The 21,171-nt window shown below is 39.9% G+C and overlaps 1 protein-coding gene across 3 annotated transcripts in view; it reads right to left on the reverse strand.

Annotated features, from left to right (window-relative positions):
• The window catches only part of LOC100891145, a 60,770-nt gene that overhangs the window by 34,423 nt on the left and 5,176 nt on the right, over window positions 1–21,171 (reverse strand). Inside the window, exons 2-10 of one of the 3 annotated variants that reach the window (XM_030996041.1) lie at window positions 20,991–21,097; window positions 20,334–20,432; window positions 18,289–18,636; window positions 17,925–18,023; window positions 13,522–13,866; window positions 13,151–13,249; window positions 10,710–11,069; window positions 10,365–10,463; window positions 8,608–8,952 (exon numbers count right to left, since the gene is read on the reverse strand). In XM_030996041.1, the coding sequence (XP_030851901.1) occupies window positions 8,608–8,952; window positions 10,365–10,463; window positions 10,710–11,069; window positions 13,151–13,249; window positions 13,522–13,866; window positions 17,925–18,023; window positions 18,289–18,636; window positions 20,334–20,432; window positions 20,991–21,093 (1,897 nt within the window). In that variant the 5' untranslated portion in view covers window positions 21,094–21,097. The remainder of the gene's footprint in view (window positions 1–8,607; window positions 8,953–10,364; window positions 10,464–10,709; window positions 11,070–13,150; window positions 13,250–13,521; window positions 13,867–17,924; window positions 18,024–18,288; window positions 18,637–20,333; window positions 20,433–20,990; window positions 21,098–21,171) is intronic. The other 2 variants (XM_030996042.1, XM_030996043.1) reach the window with 2 other exon arrangements.

Here is a 21,171-nt window from a genome sequence, read left to right on the forward strand (position 1 = left end):
GGATTATGATTATGTTGGCATTGTTCACAAAATGTGTATAATTATTTTCAAAGTAAAGATTTTACGCGAAAAATCGGACGGTTCGTGCACAAATTGACTCGACTGTGTGTGGGACTGTGAGCGTAGAATCCAGTGAAAGAATTTATTTCGGGGACTCGATCTATATCAAATTTTGGGAAAATTTTTGGGGGCTACTTTTTTTTATCTTTCGGGGGTCATTTTTCTTGGGCTAATTTTTCATTAATTCATTTAAAGATGCAGTTTGTTTAGTTTAGTAGCGTAGTGTTACGTAAAAAAAGGCGTACTTTCTGCGGCAAGTTTCTACGCCGAAAGTACGCGAATTTTGTTAAACATATTAAATTGTTTGCGTCCATCTTGCGTTCTTTTTTGCGTCCCTCAGGGTATAGTAACGTAGGCCAGCGTACTCTCAGCTCAGCGTAGTTGGTACGCAACTCTACTATGGACCCCACGCCAATTAGTGATCGACCTGCCAGTGTCACAAATAAGGCATTAAAAATATGCTCATCTGACAGTAATTAAATGCCTAAAACCCCTGAGCTTTCGGGGGTTCAGCCCTTTGTACCCGTGGACACCACGCCTGCACTCAAATCGCTTTGAGTTACCTGACCCCCCCCCCCCCCATACTTTAAAAATTGATTTGATGCAAGAACTGTATCATACTAAAAGTATTATCATGTTTTTAAACGACCATGACGACCGTCTGATTTTCTTGTGCAAAATGAGTATCGAAATTCAGTATACAACTAAACATGGCCAGAATAATCACAATCCAAGCCCAGGTTTCATACATCTATTCACGAAACTATATTGAAATCGGGGCAATAACAGCAATTTCAAAGTGTTGTTTAGACTCTCCTCACACCCACGGACAGACCTGGCTACTCCGGTCACCGCTACTCCATGCTCACACACTCAGCTCCGACAGCACCGCCGACAGCGGCGCTCAGCTGCCGTGACAATACACTGTGGACTCAAGGCAGTTTGCAACTGAACTGTCACGTGAAGGCGTACTATCTCAGATCTATTTGCGCTATTCTTGTTGTGATTTCGATGTAGTTTTCATGAAAAGACCAATAAAACAGAAGCTTGGACTATGATTATGTTGGCATAGATCACAGAATTTGAATTATTTTCAGAGTAAAGATTTTACGTGAAAATAGGTCCATGGTTTGCGCCAGTTGTCGCAATCGCCTCGACTCGAATCGACTGTGGTGTGTGCATGTGTATGACCTGAGAGCGTGTAATACACGTACACTGTGGGCGCCTGGCCTACAAAGCATATCCTATAGAAAGACGCATAGCACGGGTCAGCTCAACCCGTTGAGCGTACATAATGGCTACATCCCATCACCCGGGTGAGTCATCTGTTAATGTGTGTTTCTCTTACACGCTACAAAGCGAATCCTATAGCAAGAGGCCTTACTCAAAATACGCCGCAATCTTTACAATGAGACTTGCTACACCCGTTAGCGCGAGTGGATTCTCGTCCATCGTGTGTCTCTTCGTCTCTCTTTGATAATTAGACAGAGGGCGGGTGCACGCCTTGTCGACTCGCTCTCGCGGGTTCGTCGCCTCCTCGCAATCCGCGACGCCCGCCGTGCTCTCGTCCGCCCGTCCTCCCCGGCCGCCCCGAAACCGCGTTTAACGGCGTGGACGTCGATCGCGGGGTCGAGGTGGCACGCGGGTTACGGGAGACAGGCCTCGTGGAATTGTGCCGCCCTCCCCGCGCCACGGCGGAGGCGGGCGGGGTCGGGGAAAGACGTTTTTGAGGAACCGTTTTGTACCCGTTTGGACCCCCCGCGGCGATTTTGCGTATTAATAATATAGACTAGCAGGACCCGTGGAAAATCCACGGGATTCTAGGAGGGGAGGGGGAGGGGGGGGGGTAAATAGAAAGAGGCCTATGAGGTTATGTGCAATCAAAAATAATATGTGATTATTTTTATATAGGGTATAGACGATTTTTATAATATACCCTGTTTGACCATGAATAGCGACCGTAATACCCGTTTGAAAGCATTGATTTGATGCAAGAACTGTGTATCACTGAGTAAAGTATTCTATAGTATTCTAGTATTCTAGTATTCAGCTAATGAGCTAGGTTATGTTGTTAAACGACCCGGGACCGTCTGATTTTCTTGTGAAAACTTTACTTTGACAATTGATTATCGACATTCAGCATACAACTATACATGGCCAAAATAATCACAATCTAAGCTCAGGTTTCATACCTCTATAATCACGAAACTATATTGAAATCAGGGCAATAAGAGCAATTTCAAAGTGTTATCGAATGTCGAGTCTACTCTATGTAGCCCAGCTCAGCTCACACACAGTCACAGTGCCGACAGTGCACGGCAGCAGTGCATGTGGCGCAATGCGCTGTCCGTGTGTGGACTCGAGCCTCAAGGCAGCCAGCTTGCAACTGAACTGTAAGTTACGATGGATTCCTTGTGAAAACTTTACTTTGAAGAATGATTATCAAAATTCAGTAAACATGGACGGGATAATCACAAAGTTAGCCCTGCTTTCATACCTCTAATTCACGTTAACTATATACAAATCACAAATCACGGCAATCATAGAATGAAAGTCGCAAACCGACTGTGCGTGTGACATGAGCGTAAAATCATCGCATACACGTACAGGCATAGGCCGTCTGGCGTACTACAAAGCATACCCTATAGCAAGATCCATAACACGGGTAAGCCCAGCCCGTCAGAGCGTAGATTTACTACATCTCATCAACCGGGTGAGTCATCGGTTAATGTGTATTTCTCTGACACGCTACAAAGCATATCCTATAGTAAGAGGTCTAACTCAGGGTACGCCCCACCGTTTTACGATGAGATTTGCTACACCCGTTGATGCGAGTGGATTCTCGTCTATTATGTGTCTCTTCGTCTCTCTTTGATAATTAGACAAAGGGCGGGAGCACGCCTTGTCAACTCGCTCTCGCGGGTTCGTCGCCTCCTCGCAATCCACGACGCCCGCCGTGCTTTCGTCCGCCCGTCCTCCCCGAAACCCCGAAACCGGATTTAACGGCATTGACGTCGATCGCGGGGTCGAGGTGGCACGCGGGTTACGGGAGACAGGCCTCGTGGAATTGTGCCACCGTTCCCGCGCCACGGTGGAGGCGAGCGGGGTCGGGGAAAGACGTTTTTGAGGAACCGTTTAGCCCCGTTTTAGACCCCCCGCGGCGATTTTGCGTATTAGTAATATAGACTAGCAGGACCCGTGGAAAATCCACGGGATTCTAGGGGAGGGGGCTAAATAGATAGATAGATAGAGGCCTATGTGCTAACCAAAAAAAAATTAAGATTATCTTTATATAGAGAATTTTTATTATGCTGTTTGACCATGAATGGCGCATCGTAAAACAAACTATGTCAGATAGGATCTCGATAATTACTATTTATTTGCATTATTATTGTTGTGATTTCAATGTAGTTTCCTGAAAAGACTACATATGCAGAGGCTTGGATTAAGATTATGTTGGCATTGTTCACAAAATGTGTATAATTATTTTCAAAGTAAAGATTTTACGCGAAAAATCGGACGGTTTGTGCACAAATTGACTCGACTGTGTGTGGGACTGTGAGCGTAGAATCCAGTGAAAGATTTTTTTTTTCGGAGACTCGATCTTTATCAAATTTTGGGAAAATTTTTGGGGGCTACTTTTTTTATCTTTCGGGGGCTCATTTTTCTTGGGCTAATTTTTCATTAATTCATATAAAGATGCAGTTTGTTTAGTTTAGTAGCGTAGTGTTACGTAAAAAAAAGGCGTACTTTCTGCGTCAAGTTTCTACGCCGAAAGTACGTGAATTTTGTTAAACATATTAAATTGTTTGCGTCTATCTTGCGTACTTTTTTGCGTCCCTCAGGGTATAGTAACGTAGGCCAGCGTACTCTCAGCTCAGCGTAGTTGGTACGCAACTCTACTATGGACCCCACGCCAATTAGTGATCGACCTGCCAGTGTCACAAATAAGGCATTAAAAATATGCTCATCTGACCGTAATTAAATGCCTAAAACCCCTGAGCTTTCGGGGGTTCAGCCCTTTGTACCCGTGGACACCACGCCTGCACTCAAATCGCTTTGAGTTACCTGACCCCCCCCCCATACTTTAAAAATTGATTTGATGCAAGAACTGTATCATACTAAAAGTATTATCATGTTTTTAAACGACCATGACGACCGTCTGATTTTCTTGTGAAAAATGATTATCGAAATTCAGTATACAACTATATATGGCCAGAATAATCACAATCCAAGCCCAGGTTTCATACATCTATTCACGAAACTATATTGAAATCGGGGCAATAATAGCAATTTCAAAGTGTTGTTTAGACTCTCCTCACACCCACGGACAGACCTGGCTACTCCGGTCACCGCTACTCCATGCTCACACACTCAGCTCCGACAGCACCGCCGACAGCGGCGCTCAGCTGCCGTGGCAATACACTGTGGACTCAAGGCAGTTTGCAACTGAACTGTCACGTGAAGGCGTACTATCACAGATCTATTTGCGCTATTCTTGTTGTGATTTCGATGTAGTTTTCATGAAAAGACCAATAAAACAGAAGCTTGGACTATGATTATGTTGGCACAGATCACAGAATTTGTATAATTATTTTCAGAGTAAAGATTTTACGTGAAAATAGGTCCATGGTTTGCGCCAGTTGTCGCAATCGCCTCGACTCGAATCGACTGTGGTGTGTGCTTGTGTGTGACCTGAGAGCGTGTAATACACGTACTACAAAGCATATCCTATAGAAAGACGCGTAACACGGGTCAGCTCAACCCGTTGAGCGTACATATTGGCTACATCCCATCACCCGGGTGAGTCGTCTGTTGATGTGTATTTCTCTTACACGCTACAAAGCGAATCCTATAGCAAGAGGTCTTACTCGGGATACGCCGCAGCCTTTTACAATGAGACTTGCTACACCCGTTGACGCGAGTGGATTCTCGTCCATCGTGTGTCTCTTCGTCTCTCTTTGATAATTAGACAGAGGGCGGGTGCACGCCTTGCGGACTCGCTCTCGCGGGTTCGTCGCCTCCTCGCAATCCACGACGCCCGCCGTGCTCTCGTCCGCCCCTCCTCCCCGGCACCCCGAAACCGCGTTTAACGGCGTGGACGTCGATCGCGGGGTCGACGTGGCACGCGGGTTACGGGAGACAGGCCTCGTGGAATTGTGCCGCCCTCCCCGCGCCACGGCGGAGGCGGGCGGAGTCGGGGAAAGACGTTTTTGAGGAACCGTTTTGTACCCATTAATCACCATCATGTTAATCAGAGATTCTACCCTGATTCCCTGAATGAGTATAGTAAAGATGATGTAGCTACATTGGTCTAGTTTACTCAATCAAATTGGATATTCTACTCTGAATGAATGAATAATGATAATATAGTAGATATAGATCTAGATGAATCCCGGACAACTCGCCACAAAGACAACCCGCCCCAAGACAACCCGCCACAATACCCTGGACATCCTGCCACAATACCCTGGACAACCCGCCACAATACCCTGGACAACTCGCCACAGCCTTTTCGGACAACTCGCCACACTTTTTTCCCCTCATGATTTCTAGATCTAAAATCCCTCATCTTAGATGAAATTGTCATTTTTCATGATTTTCGTGCTTTTATAAACACAGTTATGACAGGAAACATGGAAATTGTGAGTATTTTGAGAGCTGTTCTAAAGAATAAAGATGATTTTCCCTGCGCTTGCAACAAGAATCTATTTTGGACGAACCCAAGCCAGGCGTACTACGACTACGAGTTACGACTACGATTTTTAAGTTCATGTCTCAGGAAACTTTTTAATGGTAGGAATATGCTGCTATGTATCTTTGGCGTATCTTTACATTCTAATATTACCTGCCCCCCCCCCCCCCCCCCATCAGTACGCCAGTGCTTCCAGTATCCTACCATAAAAAAATTCTGGGACAGAAAAATGCAGCTGTTATAGACCTCTAGATCAAAAGTATATTATTGTTACAAGGGAAATCAACTTTATTCTTTTTAATGACTGTTTATAAAAGCACGAAAATCATGAAAAATGACAATTTCATTTCAATATATATTATTGTTACAATTAGGGAAATCAACTTTCTTTATTCTTTGTAATGACTGTGTTTATAAAAGCACGAAAATCATGAAAAATGACAATTTCATTTCATTTTAGATCTAGAAATCATGATGGGAAAAAGTGTGGCGAGTTGTCCGAAAAGGCTGTGGCGAGTTGTCCAGGGTATTGTGGCGGGTTGTCCAGGGTATTGTGGCGGGATGTCCAGGGTATTGTGACGGGTTGTCTTGGGGCGGGTTGTCTTTGTGGCGAGTTGTCTGGACCCCATCTAGATGAATGTAGGACCCTACTGTAGTTTGATTAGTTTACTCACTTGGGGGTCTCAATGATATCTGAGATCCACCAAATACATTTTTGGGGGGTAACTTTTAGGAGTAAAATATGATTATCTGATTATGAAAAAGAAAAATTCCATTCCTTTATTAATCGAATATTCTACTCTGAATGACTAATCTAGTATATGATAATGATGTAGGCCTAGCTACAGTAGATATAGATCTAGAGTCTAGGTCTAGTTTTAATCAAATTGGATATTCTACTCGGAATGAATAATGATAATACAGTAGATATAGATCTAGTTTGATTAGTTATACTCACACATCACTCGATCAAATTGGGCAGTACAATCATGCAATGCAGTGCAGCAGCCCGGCACGAGTCAGTGAATTCCCCCGCCGACCCGGCCGGCGGCGCTGTACTGCTAGCTGCACACTGAGCTGAGCTGCTGCGGTAGCACTAGGCAGTAGTCTGCTAATTTACGGCCAGGACGAAAGAATGTGAACAAACATCAGGCATCTCGTCTAAAATGTAGTACATTCGACTTCTCAATAACGAAATGTATACCAGGAATCAAAAATAGACCTTCATGCATTATGAAAATGATATTTTTGCAGTGATTTACTGACAAACACACTGCTCGAATTTCAGTGGTCCGAGTCGATACAACGCACATTTAATGTACGTGCGGCAATGCGATTTGCGAGCTGTGAGTAAATGGTCCGAAATGCCGTTTTTTTTGTCATTTTACCTTAAGAGAAGTTAAAGATTGTCTTCAATAGTATCATATAACACAATTCCATAGCAGATTGTGGTTGGAAATGGCATTATTAAGTCACAATGAGCACAAACATATACACATTGGTATCTCTCGATCGATTAATCATGTCGGGACATCTCGCCCCAGCTTAAAAGGCTGGGGCGAGATGTCCCGTGGGGCGAGTTAGCCCGACCCCATTATACACGTACGTTGGTACACGCAGTAGGTCCGGCTGGCCTAGAAAGCATATCATATAAAAAGACGCATAACACGGGTAAGCCCAACCCGTGAGAGCGTGCATTTCTTACATCCCCTCACCCGGGTGAGTCATCTGTTAATGTGTATTTCTCTTACATGCTACAAAGCGTATCCTATAGCAAGAGGCCTAAACTCGGGGTAAGCCAAAACCGTTACTACGTGATGTGCTACATCCATTGACAGAGTAGATTCTCGTCCGCTGTGTGTCTCTTTGTTGATTGCACAGAGGGCGGATGCACGCCTTGCCGACTCGCTCTCGCGGGTTCGTCGCCTCCTTGCAATCCGCGACGCCCGCCGTGCCCTCGTCCGCCCGTCCTCCCCGGGACCCCGAAACCGCCTTTATCGACGTCGACGGCGACCGCGATCGACCGAAGATCGAACGGGGACGTGGCCAAATGGGTAGATTAAAACGTCGTCCGTCCGCGGGACCGCCCGGCGGCGACCGGGGGCGGGCGGGAGGGGAGATTTGGGCGCTGTAAAATGGACCCCAGATACCCCCCTCGACGCCTTAGAGTATTATTATATAGATATATATATATATATAAAGAGGTTAATTGTTTAATACGAGCGTATCATTTCTTAAATCTACTTAGCACCGTGATTATTAAGTAAACATTAATTTCCTTATCTAATAACGCATAAAAATGAAGATTGAGTACACTATTCAATTTCAATGAATTATATAATGAACCATTTAGCAGGCTGTGAATAATTTATACCCAAACATTCTGTGTCCGGATAGGTTGTGTATCTGGACAGTTGACTTACATTGCTGATTTGAAGAAGTTTACAAAGAATTAAAAAATTATGTAAGACAATATTATGAATGACAAATATTTATAAATGATGGTTAATGCTATTTGATGCGTACTTTTCGTTAAATACTAAGGCAAAAGTGATGGCTTTATTTTTGTTAGGCGTCCGGACACGCAACCCCATGAATGCTGATAAGAAGAGAAGGGACATGGTTACATTATTACATTAGGTTTTCTTAGATTACTTTTAGTCATTAGGCGCGTTAAGAATTTATCTCATTAATATCATTATTGTTGATAAAACTGGGAACATGGTTTTATCAGTCGGTGCAGAATGATTCACATTTTACATCTGGTAATAAACCATTTATCACTGCTTCAATACACTGAGCTCTAGATTCCGCCGATATTTTAAAAGAAAATTAATCCCACACTCACTCACTTGATAAATCAATAGAAATTATTTCAACGTCCATTTCCAGCCTTGAGATATTCTTTGCTCCAATGACCGCACACCACATCTCATTGGTATCAACATAGACATCACTGGGAGCTTGGGTTCTGTATCCATGGATAGTTGTGATGACAGACTGTATGTCGGACGGATCGTTACCTGTCCCTATTTTAACTTTGTCATCATGATAGAGAAGCAAATCTTGAAACACAACTCGAAATCCATTCGTAGCGTTTGTTTGTAGTAGGGTTGCGTTATACAATCGTCTTGTAGTGGTGTAAAGTAAGGAGATAAAATGTGATTCGCCTTCCTCAAGATATGTTGCTGAATTATCTGTAAGAATATTTGTAAGACATGTAAGAAAGAAACTTTCACATCTAAATATGATTCCGATCAGTTCTTCAACTAAAGATTGGTAGATAACCTTCATCATCTTGCACTGCCTAGTATGGGAAATCCCCACCCCCCCCCCCAAAAAAAAAGTATACCCTATATTATCTATACGATTTGACTCCCTTAAGTAACTTAGACCATATAGGCCATTCTCAAAAAGATTGTCGACCGGCCCGTATCTGTCAGAGCTCCCAAAATAGAGCCCAAAGTCAAATCGGTTCCAACCCATCTACCTCATGCAATAAATTTCGTTGGTAGAAATTATGACTCGGAATTACATAAAACGAAAAAGAGACAAAATTCATACAGGAGTTGATTAATATCAGGCGCCCCTTAAAAATTGGGGCTCTTTAAAACTATAAATCAGAAGAACACAATTTTTACAGGAAACATTATCTGTTCATTACAAAATATAAAGACTGGCCTGTCCTAATATGCACACATATGACTTCATATCGACAAAATCCGTTGTTTGGACCAGACTTCATGGGGTCTGTTGAGGTGGTTTAGTGAGGGGGTGGGGGGAAACCCAACAGCTACACTCACCCTGCCACACTCTTGTTATTAAACAATGAATTATAAGTGAAATAGACGATTATATCAGGACAAATCGCCTGCCCCTATCAAGTTGTGAAAAGTCGCTGGAACAAAAAAGGGCTACCCTAATATGCCGGGAGCAAAAATGCAACTAAAATATCGAGGAAAAGTCAACAAGACTGACAAAACAAGCCAGTCTTCAAAACAATGTAGAAATGTCATCGTTAAAATGCCAGACATCATTGAATTTCATAGTTTCATAAAACAGTGGCGGGGGGGGGGGGGGGAATGCGAGAAAATGCAAATTGTAAGGCTTCATATTTCAGCACCCTTATTCCAACAATTCTGTGTTCGTGTACCTGGACCCTGTTTTATAAAACATGTTATCAATGACAAGTTACAGCAACTGGTATAAGCTACCGAAACCAAGGCATTTGATTGACTGAGAGCAAGTTTGTCATAGAATTTTAGAATTTGTTATTAATAACAATTTTTTTTAAAAGAATTGTTTTGGCGGATTTTTGTGAAATCTTATTCATTTTGCTGGACAATTTATCCCAAAAAGCCCCTTCCCACGAGAAGAAAAAAAGTAACCTGGCAACACCGGTTCGGGGTAATGTCAAAACTATTTTTAACTCCCATACTCTAAATTCCTACATATTCATGGCTTGCCTATCAATATAACTTATAAGTCTTGCTAAATTAATAAGAAAAAAATTGCTTTAAGGTAATCGCAAAGACAATGGGAAAAACGAATAAGAAAAAAAAAATGTTTTGCACAAAGGAAAGATATTATCAGTTGTTCTTTGACTTACTGCATGCTAATTCATCCTCGTAATGATCGCAGTGGTAACGTCCATCGCACAGGACAGTCTGTGGCACGCTCATGTTGGAGCTCGAACAAGCAAATAAGGCTGGTAGAAGATAGAAAATGCGAAATATTGGCAGCTGATGATGCTTTAAACATTGACTACTGCTTCAAAAAGGGACATGGTATATCATCATGTCACAGGACTCTTTATCACCGATTTCATTGGCCATCTGGGATGATCATGACGATACAATTATTTGTTCGGAGTGTGAAGAAAATTAAGAGATGCAGTGATATCCAACATAAATGATATTCAAATAAGGCGAATCGAGAATAATCAAAAACTCACTTGATGAAATGATCTCAACATCCATCAGAAGAGTGCTGAAACCCTTTCCTCCAATGACAGCAAACCACATCTCATTGGTATCAACATAGGTATCATTGGTAGCGTAGGCATCATCTGGATAGTAGTTTATGTATCCATGGATAGTTGTGATGACAGACTGTATGTCAGACGGATCGTTACCTGTCCCTATTTGGACCTGGACCTCAATATCATTTGAGAGATACAAAGATTGGAACACAACTCGAAATCCATTCGTAGCGTTTGTTTGTAGCAAGGTTACGTAATAAAATCGGCTTGTACGGGTGTATGGTAAGGAAATGAAATGTGATTCGCCTTCCTCAAGATATGTTGCTGAATAATCTGTAAAAAAGAGTTTTTGTAAGACAAGAAAGAAAAAAGGGAATTAAGAAAGCAATAAACGAAAAGAAACACGTGTAACTTTCGTTTCTGTAGATGATTCCTATCAGCTCCTCAACTAGAGATTCGTGGATAAGCTTCATCATCCTGCACTGACTAGTCTGGCAGCTTGTCCTGAAAAACCTATATTGTCGTCCATACGATTTGACCCCCTCAAGTACAATCTAGGTAATTCCCGAAACGGTTGGTGTTCTGACCGCATCTAGATAATTCAAGATGGGTCGGGAAAATTGTGTCTGACGCCGCCTCATGACCACCTTCAATATCAAGCTAATATCGAACTGATCGAAATTACAGTTATCATGGCTTTGGTGGCTGTGCACAGAGTGATCCAATTTCTACTACATCCCCAAGATCTTAAGTTAAATGCCAGACAAACAGTATTATCATTCGACGACATGACAGGCTGCTATAAAACATGAAGTTCAAGATCTGGATCAGATAATGTTCCAACTAAATTCTTAATGGAATGTGCTTAAAGTGTCGCATCCATACCAAAACAAAATTATGAAGAAATGTATAATACCACGACTGATAAGGTGCACTTCTCTCCAATCCTAAAATAAATCCTGTCTTGTCTGGAAGATTCTGCACAAAAACGCTTCGAAATGACTAACGAAATCATAGTCATCCCACCCCGACACCACACACCCACAAACACACTTTGATTTCTAGTAGACGAGCTTAGGTAATAATTAATAAAGAAATGATTTGCAAGAAACTAATGATGCTAAATATATTACTCATTGCGGATATAGTATCGAAAATAATATCGCTAGTGACATTCGTTTGTCTCGCAATGTAAGGTCAACAAGGGATCTGAAAGATCACGACGTTTCGTGCGCCGCTGCAACACTTCGTCAGGTGATAAAATATATTGTAAGCAAACGTCTTTTATACTCAGACGGGACGGCATTATGTTCAACATCCCTTGTAAAGGATGTGATAGATCCTACATCGGTGAAACTGCCATTCCGATATCAGAAAGAATCACTGAGCATAAGAGGGACGTCAGTTGATACCAGTTAAAAAATATAGGCCTTACTTGAACATCTGCCAGTTGATTCCAGTTTAAAACCCATAAAGCCAGAGTGGACCATTTGAGACCAGTTGAAAACCAATAGATGATTACCAGTTGAATTACCAGTTGAAACCAGTAGATGATTACCAGTTGATTTACCAGTTGAAACATGCTTGGGATAACCAACATCAGCCAGACTGGGACGGGGTTCAATGCCTTTCCCAAGAACGACATTAGTACAAACCGAGGGTTAAAGAAGCTATCAATATACGTCTCAATCCCAATAATTTCAACAGAGACAACGGGATCGATATCCCCAAATTTTTGGATGCGTACGATACGCCGCCATGACACTCCCCGTCCAGCCGGCCTGCATCGAGCCATCGGCCCGTTGATTGGTTGAGCACGCCATTGTTCCCGACCGGCAGGCGACCCGAGTCGACGGCCCGTTGATTGGTTGATCACCAGTGTGTTTCGCCCAATAGGCCTTGTCCGTTATTGTTTTAAATATTTGACCGCCGGTCCACCCGGTTCACCCGTAAAGTATAAAAGACGCTTGCTTACAATAAATTTTCTCACCTGACAAAGTGTTGCAGCGGCGCACGAAACGTCGTGATCTTTTGATTACTTGTTGACCATACATTGCGGGACAAACGAATGTCACTAGCGATATTATTTTCGAAACGAATGATCTTTACTAATTTCTTAAATTCAAAAAGCAGTGGAGAAGAATGTTAGAGAATGCGAAAATATGGCTTCATATTTCAGCATATTCCAACGATTCCGTGTTTGTATACCTGGGACCTAAATTATAAAACCTGTTATAATACCTGTCATAAGCTACTGAAATATAGGCATTTCGGATTGACTGAGTAAAGAATTTGTCATAGAATCTCAGAATTAGTTATTAATAACATATTCTACAGAATCATAAAGTAGAACAAAAACTTGTCATATTTATAAACAAAATGCAGTACTGACTATCGGTTGTTCTTTGACTTACTGCATGCTAATTCATCCTCGTAATGATCGCAGTTGTAAAGCCCATCGCACAGGACAGTCGATGACACGCTCATGTTGGATCTCGAACAATCAAATAAGGCTGGTAGAAGAGGGAGAGAAAAACAACTTAGGCCCATGAGTAGCTCATAACGCTCGGAAATTTTACAATTGAATACACTAGATTTTCTTTGATTACTTTTAGTAATTAGGCACGTTTAAAATTCACCTTCTTTATACTATTATTTCTGGTAAAACTAGACCGTTGTTGAATAATTTAATTTTACCATTTTCAAGATACCAGTTATCACTGCATTAATACACAGAGCTTTAGATCCCACCGATATTTTAAAATAAAATGAATTCAACACTCACTTGATAGCTTAATGGAAATGATCTCAACATCCATTCTTAGAGTTGAGTAACCACTTGCTCCTATTACAGCAAACCACATTTCATTGGTATCTACATAGACATCATCTGGAGAGTAGTTTATGTATCCTTGGATAGTTGTGATGACAGAGTGTTTGTCGGACGGATCGTTACCTGTTCCTACTTGAAATACATCATCAATAAAGAAAAAGAAATCTCGGAACACAACTCGAAATCCATTCGTAGCGTTTGTTTGTAGAATTCTTGCGTTATACAATCGTGTTCTCGTGGTCTGTGGTGTGGTGAGGAAATGTGATTCGCCTTCCTTAAGATAAGTTGCTGAATAATCTGTAAGGGGGAAAAGACAAGAAAGAAAGATATATAAAACATAGTATAAACACAAATAAGTGACTCTCGCATTTTTAGATGATGCTTATCAGTTCTCCAACTCGGTGTAAAAATGTATGAAGTAAAATGTCAGAGGAAAAATTGTCAGAGGTAAAAGTATCAGAGGTAGAAATGTCAGAGAAAAAAATGTCAGAGTAAAAATGTTAGAGGTAAAAATGTCGTAAAAAAGCATGTTACAGTTTAAATATTGGTAGAGGTGTCGTGGTCGAGTAGATATGTCGCGGGACTGTCGATCACAAGGTCCGCGGTTCGAGTCCCGCCGCGGCACTAATGTCCTTTGGCAAGACGTTTATCTACATTTGCCACACTCAACCTAGGTGATGTAAATGGGTACCTGGCAGGAATCAATTCCTTGAACTGCTGGAGCTAAAGCCGGGGTAACAATACATGCGCCTCGGAATAGAATTTCTAGATAGATAGACGGCGCTATAGAAATCCCTATTATTATTATTATTATTATTATAATATAAGGCTTATCGAAAAAGGACGAAGGAATCTTTGCAGTCATTATTTTGTGCCCGATTATTACCTAGGAGAGGCGGGGAGGGGGGGGGGGGGCTACTCCCTCCCCCGGCTTATACGCCAAGGCCATGAATCACAGAGTACATCCATCAAGCCTAAAAAAACAAATAAAATCATCACTCCTGTTGCCCCTTCTTGCCCTACATCATAATATTTTTTTTTAGCTCAAGGTGGTCTATGGCCGTCCGTCCCCGTCCGTCGTCCGTTAACCTTTCACAATTTCATCTACTTCTTAAAAACGCATGGTTAGATTTTGTACTAAACTTGGCTGGGATAATCCTTAGGGGTCGGGGATCCACATTCTTTTCAAATTGTAAACGTGGCCCCCATGGGAACCCAGATGGAGGGCCCGAAAGGACCCAAACTATGTAAATTTCAAACATCTTCTCCAGATTCAGCAGTACAACAGTTAATGTATGTACTTAACTTCTTAGGTTAAAATTAGAAAGTGTTCATAACAGTTCCTAGTCCAGCCTCTGTACCTTTTCCGTGTCGCGCGCCCAATCAGCTGCTAAAATAACACACTCTCAACGTTGAACGTAGACCGCACTGTGTATGGGATCGATGCGTGTGATAAATGAATTCAAGTAAAAAACGGACAGAATCTGGACTAAAAAGTTTCCAGGGTGGCCTTATCGGGCCCCTGAGTGAGGGGGGGGGGGGGGGTAACCGCTTGGGGAGGGGACTCAATGTTAAAATGAATTGTTTCATCTGCTTCAAAAACGCATGTTTAGATTTTAATTAAACTTGACATAATTCATCTTTAGGGGTAGGGGATAAAAATTAATCAAATGTTTAACGTGGCCCCCATTGGGTTAAACTGTGTTAATTTCAAACAACTTCTCCAAATCCAAAGGTGGAACCGTCAAGTTAAAATATGGGCCATATAGCTCGCACAATGACGTTTCCTACATTCACCCAATGCCCATATGTTTGGCAGGCAGTGTTTTCGAGCCCTATCTAGGTCCCTTTCTCGATCCCGATTTCTTTCACACTGTGGAGGCATGACCTCCGGCATCCAATCGAGGTCTCTTTACTCTTCGTATTCGAAATCACTCATGTGATCACTCAAGTGATCCAGGCGCCATTTTGTATTTCCATGCCTTTTTTTAAACCTTTCTTTTGGCCCTCCTATTTCCCTTATCCTAGATGCTACAGACTTCTAACAAATCGCTTAGGATAGTCCGGGAGGGGCTCTTTCGTCCGCGATGTAAGAACACGTGGGTTAATTCATGTATATTGTTCTAATATGATTGCAATTCTACTCATTATTATTACTATTATAATTTGTATCTAATATTATTATTATTAGGGTGATCACACTGCCTGTGCACACAGTCTGCCCCGCGAACACACACACACACACACACACACACGCACACACACACACACAACAGCAGTCAGTTGGTAGAAACGGCAATTTTTGTAAATTTATTTTAAAAAACTAAACAATATTTTAAATTTTTTATTTCACATATAATTCAAGCATACCTTTAACTACAATTCTGTGTTCCATTGATATAGGCATGTGGGAAATATGTTAAATTATTTAATTAGAATATTGTCTTTTCAGCCATGTGTGACATGGCCCGCTGATCGCCCATTGACTTGCACTGTTGTTATTCTGCGTGTTGAAAATGCACCTCAATGTATAAAACTCCCCTACAAACATGCAATATCCTCATGTGTTTCACTCATTAAATCAATTTGTTATTTACACTCAAGGTAGCCACAATTGTACTAACGTCACCAAACTTGTTTTTACTCTTAAATTCAGTCCCTGTGGAATGTTATGGCCTGTTGAAGTGGAATGTTATGGCCTGTTGAATGGTTTCTCGGAAACACGTCATAAATCCTCAAATCTGACATCTTTTAAAAAGAAAAATATACTGTGATTAAAGCTGAAAGTCTGCAAATTCTTATCATATGATCGGTTTTTCTGAATAATTTGTGAAACATGAGAGGTGATAGCTGTAACGGTGATCCAAGTAATTTCCATCACCATATTTCATTGGCATTGCAAAAATATTTGGAATTTAAGGTTAATATTCGGTGTAAATATGATCTATGAATATATGATTTAAAAAATGCCCCAAAAATGAACAGTTTGACTTTCCTAATTTGCATAATGAGGTCGCGAATATATAATTAGCTGAAATGACCTAACTTGCATATTTGATGAATATTCATGATTTTTTTAAATTTCAAGTAAAATATATTTCCATACCTGTCTGATATACATAGGTTTCACTGATGTATCATGTTCGGTTTTGATTTGATTACATATGCGCATATTAATTAGGCAGACTTGATTATTTTCACAACTTTTTCATATCTGCAGATTTGCAAAAATGGCAAAAGTGACTTATTTTGTTGGCTTCTGTTTCCAAAACGGTAATAGATATATGAATTTTCTTTTTTGTATTTTTTACCACAAAGATGATATTTTAGTGTCTGATAATTTAATTTATTATTTGTGTCCAAGACAGTGATGAATTAAGTTGTCAACTTTGTCGAATTTTGCCATTTTTGCCAATTTGACCATTTCTAGCAGGTTTTTCGGTAATTTTGCGATTTCAAAAAATGGTATAAAATCACAACGCATTAACCGATTTCAATTCTGTTTTTTTTTTTTTTTGAAGCTTTCATAAAGCTTGATCATTTCCAATCATCAAATAACGTGTGTTTGTTGTACTTATTTTTGGTGTGCTATACCTATTATTATCATAACCATAATTCCTAGTATTACCTAGGATGCAGTGGCAGTGCCCCTCAGCCACATTGCCTACCTATCTTTTTCGAGTACCCCAAAAGTGCCGCTTTTACTTACTAATGAGTGCCACTTCCCCTATTCATAAGTGGCCTTTTCACATCTGATAATTTATTTATTTATTTATTTATTTATTTATTCATAAATTCTTTCAACAGTTATTCTATTCTAATGTTGTAATAGGTGCCCCTTTTACTTTGACAAAAGGCCACTTTCTCTTATAATAAATGCTCCTTTTTTTCCCTTTGTATAAGAGCCCCTTTTTAAGTGCAAGGGCTCCTTTTTCAAATTTTATGTCTCTAATTAAAATATTGAATGTCGTATTTGGGGGTTCATTAAGTGATTGTGCTTAAAACCCGTCACTGTCGGTTATTGCATCTAATAATGAAAAAATAAGTGGTCGCAATTTGACCTCAACACACTTGAAATATTTGTGAGAGAATGCAAAATACATGGCTTCATGTTTCAGCACCTTTATTCCAACAATTCTGTGTTTATCTGGGAACGATTTCATGAAACCTGTTATCAATAACGCGTTATAAGCTACTGTAATTGTGGCATTTTATAGCCTGAGATCAAATTCGTTATAGAAACTTAGAATTAGTTATTAATAACATATATGCTACAAAACTATAAACTACAACAGAAACTTGTCATATTTATAAAAAAAAATGCAGTACTGACTATCAGTTGTTCTTTGACTTACTGCATGCTAATTCATCCTCGTAATGATCGCAGTTGTAAAGCCCATCGCACAGGACAGTCGGTGACACGCTCATGTTGGATCTCGAACAATCAAATAAGGCTGACAGAAGATGGAGAGAAAAATAACTTATGAGAAGCTCATAATGCATGGACATTTTACAATTGAATACACTTGGTTTTCATTGATAAATTTTAGTAATTAGACGCATTTACAAATTACCTTCTTTATACTATTATTTCTGGTAAAACTAAACCGTTGTTGAATATTTAATTTTACCATTGTTAAGATACCACTTATCAATGCATTAATACACAGAGCTTTAGATCCCACCGATATTTTAAAAGAAAATTAATTCTACACTCACTTGATAGGTCAACGGAAATGATCTCAACGTCCATTTCACGCATGGGATACCTCTTTGGTCCTATAACAGCAAACCACATCTCATTGGTATCTACATAGACATCATCAGGAGTGTAGTTTATGAATCCTGTGATAGTTGTGATGACAGACTGTATGTCAGACGGATCATTACCTGTCCCTATTTGAACTTCACCATCATTACTACCGCTATAAACATATTGGAACACAACTCGAAATCCATTTGTAACGTTTGTTTGTAGAATGGTTGCGTTATACAATCGTCTTGGAGTGGCGTAGGGTACGGAGATGAAATTTGATTCGCCTTCCTCAAGATATGTCGCTGAATTGTCTGTAAGACAAGAAAGAGAGAAATCTTTTTTTTTAAGAAAAGAAAACAAAAACGAGTAGTTTTCGCATTTGTAGATGATTCGGATCAGTTCTTCAACTAGAGATTGGTAAAGCAGCTTCATCGTCTTGCCTTGACTTGTCTGGGAGTTGCTCTAAAAAAATCTATATTTTCCATACGATTTTAGCCCCTTAATTTATTTAGAGGAAAGATCATTCCCCCAAAATGTGTCGACCTGATCGTTTCTGTCAGAGTTCCCCAAATCAGAGCTTAAAGTCAGGTCCGTTTCAACCCATCTATTTCATTCACGAAATTGTGTTGGTAGTTATTATGACTGGACATTACAAGCACGAAAAAGCGAACAAATGGGTACATGGATCGGTTGATATCAGACGCCCCTTTAAGAAATGGTAGCATTTTTTCTTAAAAATAATACGGAGACAATTCTTATAGGCAAAATCCCTTTTCATTACAAAATATAAAGTCTGACCACGGGGATGTTTCTTAAAGCTGTTCGTAAAGTTACGCATGACATTACGAACGACTTGTATATGAAAAGCCAAATGTATGCTCAATCATTAATAAATACATTAACTAAAGTTGAACTGTAACATTCTTCTGATAACAAACACTTTTAATGCAAAGTATATTTTGTTGCCATAATTTAATTGAGGTAATTGAAAATATCAGAAAAAACTTTGGGCATCCTATTTGGCACTTCATATACAAGTCGTTCGTAAAGTCATGCGTAACTTTACGAACATCTTTATGAAACACCCCCTGACCTGATATGCAGACATACGACTTCATATTTACAAACTCTAGGGCTTGTACCCCGCTTCATGCGATCAATTGAGGTGGTTTAGGGCCATTAATGCCCCACTTTTGTGGGGCATTAATCCTCATTACTGTCATTTATGACTTAAGGGCGTAGGTCCCCTAGTTGATAAGCATAGTGGCATACACATGCTTTAGCAGTCAAGCAAAACACACATTGGCAAATTATCATTCAATAAAATTTGAGAATGTATACTATTATCTAGATCTATTATTATTTAATTATTTTTAAAAAATTTCCATAAATTGGGGTAAAACAAAAATATTCCAACTATATGAGCGACAGTGATGATCGTATAAGTGAAATGGCATGTTTGCCTATTCAGAAGCAGTCTTTGGCTTCTACAAAGTTGTGAAAATCCGATGGAAAAAATTGGAGCCATAACCCCAGTGACTAAAATATCAAAGAAAAGTCCATGAGGCAGACAAAACAAGTCTGTCTTTAAAATGATGAAGAAATTTCACTGTAAAAACTCAAAACACTGATGAATTTTACAATTTCATAAAAGAGGGGAAAATAATGTGAGTGAATGGGAAAGATATGTTCATATTTTTGCACCCTTATTCCAACAATTCCGTTTTCGTGTACCCGGGACCTGTTTCAAAAAACCTGCTATCAATAACAAGTTATAATAACTGTTATCAGCTACTGAAATCGTGGCATTTTATTGGCAAATTTGTCATAGAATCTTAGACAAGTTTTATGAAACAGACTCCTGATGTAATAGGGGATATGCTTTTTAGATTTCTGCAATTTTTTTGCTTAAGTTGTATTCTGAGTCATGTATTTGGTAGTAGGCAGCAGAACATTTAGTCAAAAAAGAATTTCAACATCAAAACTAAGGAGGTTTTCTGTTACTTACTACATGATGATTCATCCTCATAATTATCACAGTCGTAATATCCATCGCAAACAAACGTCATTGACACGTTCATGTTAGATCCCGAGCAAGAAAATAAATCTAAAACCATAAAGAGAAAGATGAATGTTATTATTTACTCACGTCTTATCATATCTACACTCTTTTTTAATAGTATGTTTTTTGGTTTGTACATACTTTCTTTTATTTCAAACAAAAAACTAAAAAATTTACAAATGTTACGAAATGATTAATGTTGACCAATGTCGATACATAGGGCTTCATCTAGCTCCCTTGCTCGGAACTGAAACCAACGCACTGTATATCACATCAATGTACGAAACGTCAATCTAAATCTACGATAAAATTCAGTTCAAACCTTGTGCTTATACCCTAGACCTAAACGACCAATTACAAGAGAATGAAGAAAAAATCACTAGAAAAATGCAAGCCTTTGTGAAGATAGTCTTAAAACTACTCCTTTTTTTATAATCCAATTTTATTAGGAAATTTCTATTTTTTCACATTTCATTTATGTGTACTGCGCATAAATGAGTAGACAGTAATAGATGAACATTTAAATCTCCCCCAAAATACAGGCCTATAAACATGGATAAATAATAAATTCGTAACGGTATACGTTTATTCAATGTTACTTACCCCCAGCTGCAATGTGGACGAGGGATGTCATCCAAAGCATGAGGAGAAGCTGGACAACTGAGTGAGTTGTTTCGTAACACTTCTTCATTTTCATTCCGTTCATGTCACTGGGATTAAAATAATAAAAAAAACTGATGATGTAATACGATAAAAATATTTCTAATAGAATAATGATAATGAT

Source organism: Strongylocentrotus purpuratus, unplaced genomic scaffold (genome assembly GCF_000002235.5).
Source record: "Strongylocentrotus purpuratus isolate Spur 01 unplaced genomic scaffold, Spur_5.0 spur5_scaffold_3, whole genome shotgun sequence".
NCBI lineage: Eukaryota > Metazoa > Echinodermata > Echinoidea > Camarodonta > Strongylocentrotidae > Strongylocentrotus > Strongylocentrotus purpuratus.